General features: G+C 45.9%; 1 protein-coding gene across 1 annotated transcript in view; it reads left to right on the top strand.

The window, feature by feature from the left end:
- Nucleotides 1-1,111, top strand: part of Atp5if1 (ATP synthase inhibitory factor subunit 1) — a 3,068-nt gene extending 1,957 nt beyond the window's left edge. The window contains exon 3 of the mRNA XM_006975596.4: nt 849-1,111. Coding sequence (XP_006975658.2) covers nt 849-993 — 145 coding nt within the window. The 3' untranslated portion in view covers nt 994-1,111. The remainder of the gene's footprint in view (nt 1-848) is intronic.
- The last annotated feature ends 2,708 nt before the right edge of the window (nt 1,112-3,819 follow it).

The raw sequence follows: 3,819 nt of genomic DNA, 5'->3' as shown, positions 1-3,819 counted from the left end.
CTGGTGCTCCCTTTGGTTTACAGGCATACTTACAGGCAGAGCATTGTATACATAATAAATCTTTTTTTAAATCTTTTTTAAAAAAAGCTGATTATGGTTGTGTACATCTTTATTTAAACGTGTGTGTGTGTGTGTGTGCATACATGCATGCATGCTTGTACCAAGTATGTGGGGACCCTCAGAGGCCAGGCAGTAGATCCCCTGAAGCTACAGTTATGTAACCTGAGTTTTCTACGAGAACAATCATTGAGCCATATTCACAGTCCCAACTCAGTAAGCTTAAATTAGGAACTTATCCAAAGACAATTGGATCCCCTAGAGCTGGAATTACAGATGGTTGTAGGCCACCATGTAAGTGCTGGGAACTGAACCTGGGTCCTTTGCAAGAGCAGCAGGTGCTCTTGACCATTGAGCCATCACTCCAGCCCCTGATTTTGGGGCTTCCAAGACAGTTGCACTCTGTATTTTAAGTTGTATTGGAACTGGAGCTGGCCTCAAACTTTCAGTGACCCCTCCTGTCTCAGCCCTCAAGGTGCTGGGGTTACTCAGTGAGCCACTAATCCTGTTTGCCTTAAGTCTCCCAGGTAATGAATAAAAATCTCCTTGGGAGTCAGTGAAATGACTCAGAGGGTCAAGGTGCCTCGTAACCAAGACTGTGAACCTGACTTTTGATGCCAGGGACTCATGTGGTAGAAGGAGAGAACCGACTCCCACAAGCTCCACACACACACACACACACACACACACACACACACACACACACACACATCTATACTCACAAATAAATGTAATAAAGGTCTCTTTGGATGGAGGATTGAAATAAACCCTCATCCACTGTCTCCGTATAGAGAGAAGACTAAAGAACAGCTGGCAGCCCTCAGGAAACACCATGAAGAAGAGATTAAGCACCACGAGGAGGAGATTGAGCGTCTGCAGAAACAGATTGACCGGCACAAGAAGAAGATAAAAAACCTGCATCACCATCATCATTAAATGCATGTGGCCCCCACAGAATGGCCTGCATTATTCCCCACTTCTGTAGAGACGTGATTCTGAGTGATTAATACTTGGTCTGTGTGCTACTAACAGATAATAAATTCTCACCAGTAAATCATGTCTGAAGCGTCTGATCTACAGAGGGTGGTAGGGGGACAGACACTACTCCTCCAATCAAGTGAATTAGGCAGGACTCTTCTAAGTAGAGTGAGGAGAGGAGATGACACAGACCTGAATTTAATCAAAGGATGCAGATAAATTTTGAGATATAACTCCCAATCCAGTGCATGAAGCTTAGGAGCAGTGTGGCGAGCAGAGGAAAGACTATTTCCAAGGACCAGAAATAATAGCATCGCATTACTTGAAGGGCTATCAACTAGCTATTGCTCTAATTTTGCAAACTGAGACAACTGGAATTAGAACTCATATGCGAGCCAGGCAGTGGTAGCACAAGCCTTTTAATCGAAGCACAGCCAGGACGACACAGAGAAACCCTGTCTTGAAAAAAACAAAAGGAGCCCTGGCTGTTCTTCTAGAGGACCTAGACTCAGTTCACAGCACCTGGCTCTGGTGGCTCACATATAATTCCCGTCCCAGGGTATCTAACTCGCTCTTCTGTCCTCAGACACTGCACATGTGCACAGACAGACACAGAGGAGAAACACCAATAATGCATTTTTTCAAATGAGTTTTTTTTTTTTTTTTTTTTTTTTGAGACAGTGGAGTTTTCGATGCCTGTCCTGGATCTCACTCTGTAGACCAGGCTGGCCTCAAACTCGCAGAGATCCGCCTGGCTCTACCTCCCGACTGCTGGGATTAAGGTGTGTGCCACCGCTGCCTGGCAGCAAACTCTTAAAAAAGGTATAGTCTGGACTGAATGAGCCTATGCCTCAAAAAAGGAAGAAGAAAAAAACACACAGGCTGGACTGTAATGCCTAGGCATGCATTAGAGCCTGAGTATGATCCCAGCACTAGGCATTGAAAAGGTTGCCAGGGAGCTGGAGAGATGGCTCAGAGGTTCAGTGCATTGGTTGCTCTCCTGAGTTCAATTCCCAGCAACCACATGGTGGCTCACAACCATCTGTAGTGAGATCTTATGCCCTCTTCTGGCCTGCAGGCAGACTACTGTATACATAATAAGTTTAAAAAAAAAGAGAGAGAGAGAGAGAGAGAGAGAAAGTTGTTAGGAATAATCCAGTATTACCTATACTCAATATAGAGTTTTGGGCCCAGATTTTGTTTGGGGGGTGGGGTGGGGTGGCGGCTTGAAGTCAAGGAAACCAGAGCTTCCTGATTGTGTGTGTGTATAACTTTGTGAAAATTATGACTCACAGCATTTTTATTACAGTATGCTGAAATGAAAGACACAGTTGGTTTGTTTTTCTGAGACAGAGTCTCACTATTATAACTCTGTCTGGTCTGGAACTCACTATGTAGCCCTGGCTGTCCTGGAACTTATACTATGTCGACCAGGCTGGCCTCAAACTCAGAGATTTACCTGCCTCTGCCTCAGAGTATGGGGATTAAAGTCATATACCACCACAAGTATTAAATAATAGCAAAATCCTGTTCAAGTCATGTAAAGTCCTAAACACAAACGGCACAGTTGTAAGATTCACATGGGATTCCAGCCCCACTCCACCCCTCCATTGAGGCATGTTTAGAAAACTCCACAAGCCAGTGCCATTAACATCACTCGGGGACTGATCAGAATGAAATTCTCAAGCTGGGAACAAAACCTGCTTAAACTAGAAAAAGGATGGATATACTATTTTTGTTTGTTTGCACTTACTTTTGTTTTCTTAAGAAAATTTTTTTAATGTAGCTGAAGATGACCTTGAACTCCTGATTCCTGCCTCCGCCACTCAAGTGTTCAGATGACAAGCATGAGTCACCACACTTGGTTTTGAAACAGTGTTGGAGTTGTATCCTCAGTGTTTCCTTCAAGATCCTGTTGACCAAGCTACAGCCCCAGCCCTTGGGAATTTCATGTGTGTTGGTATGTGGATGTGGATGGGTTTTGTTTTGTTATTTTTATTTTTTTAAAGATTTATTTATTTATTATGTATAGTGTTCTGCCTGCACATATGCCTGTAAGCCAGAAGAGAAGGTGCCAGATCTCATTACAGATGGTTGTGACCCACCATGTGGGTGCTGGGAATTGAACTCAGGACCTCTGGAAGAACAGCCAGTGCTCTTAACCTCTGAGCCATCTCTCCAGCCCTGTTTTGTTTTTTAAATGTGACATGTATAGAATGTTTGCACCGGGCGGCGGCGGCGGCGGCGGCGGCGGCGGCGGCGGCGGCGGCGGCGGCGGCGGCGGCGGCGGCGGCGGCGGCGGCGGCGGCGCACGCCTTTAATCCCAGCACTCGGGAGGCAGAGCCAGGTGGATCTCTGTGAGTTCGAGGCCAGCCTGGGCTACCAAGTGAGTCCCAGGAAAGGCGCAAAGCTACACAGAGAAACCCTGTCTTGAAAAAAAAAAAAAAAAAGAATGTTTGCCTGAATGTATGTCTGTGCATCACGTGCATGCTTGATGTCAAGGAGGCCAGAAAAGTGTTCAGATCCCCTGGAACTGGAGTTACAGACAAATGTGAACCACCATGTGGGTACTGGGGATTGAACCCAGGTCGTCAGGAAGAAAAACCAGTGTTCTTAAAACTACTGAGCTGTCTCCAGCCCCTATTGTGTTTGTTTGTTGTTTTGAGACAGGGTCTCTAGGCAGTGGTGGTGGTGGTGGTGGTGGTGGTGGTGGTGGTGGTGGTGGTGGTGGTGGTGGTTCATGCCTTTAATCCCAGCACTCAGGAGGCAGAGGTAGATGGATCT

Source organism: Peromyscus maniculatus, chromosome 2 (genome assembly GCF_049852395.1).
Source record: "Peromyscus maniculatus bairdii isolate BWxNUB_F1_BW_parent chromosome 2, HU_Pman_BW_mat_3.1, whole genome shotgun sequence".
NCBI classification, from domain to species: Eukaryota; Metazoa; Chordata; class Mammalia; order Rodentia; family Cricetidae; genus Peromyscus; species Peromyscus maniculatus.
This window is presented reverse-complemented; position numbering and strand designations above follow the sequence as displayed.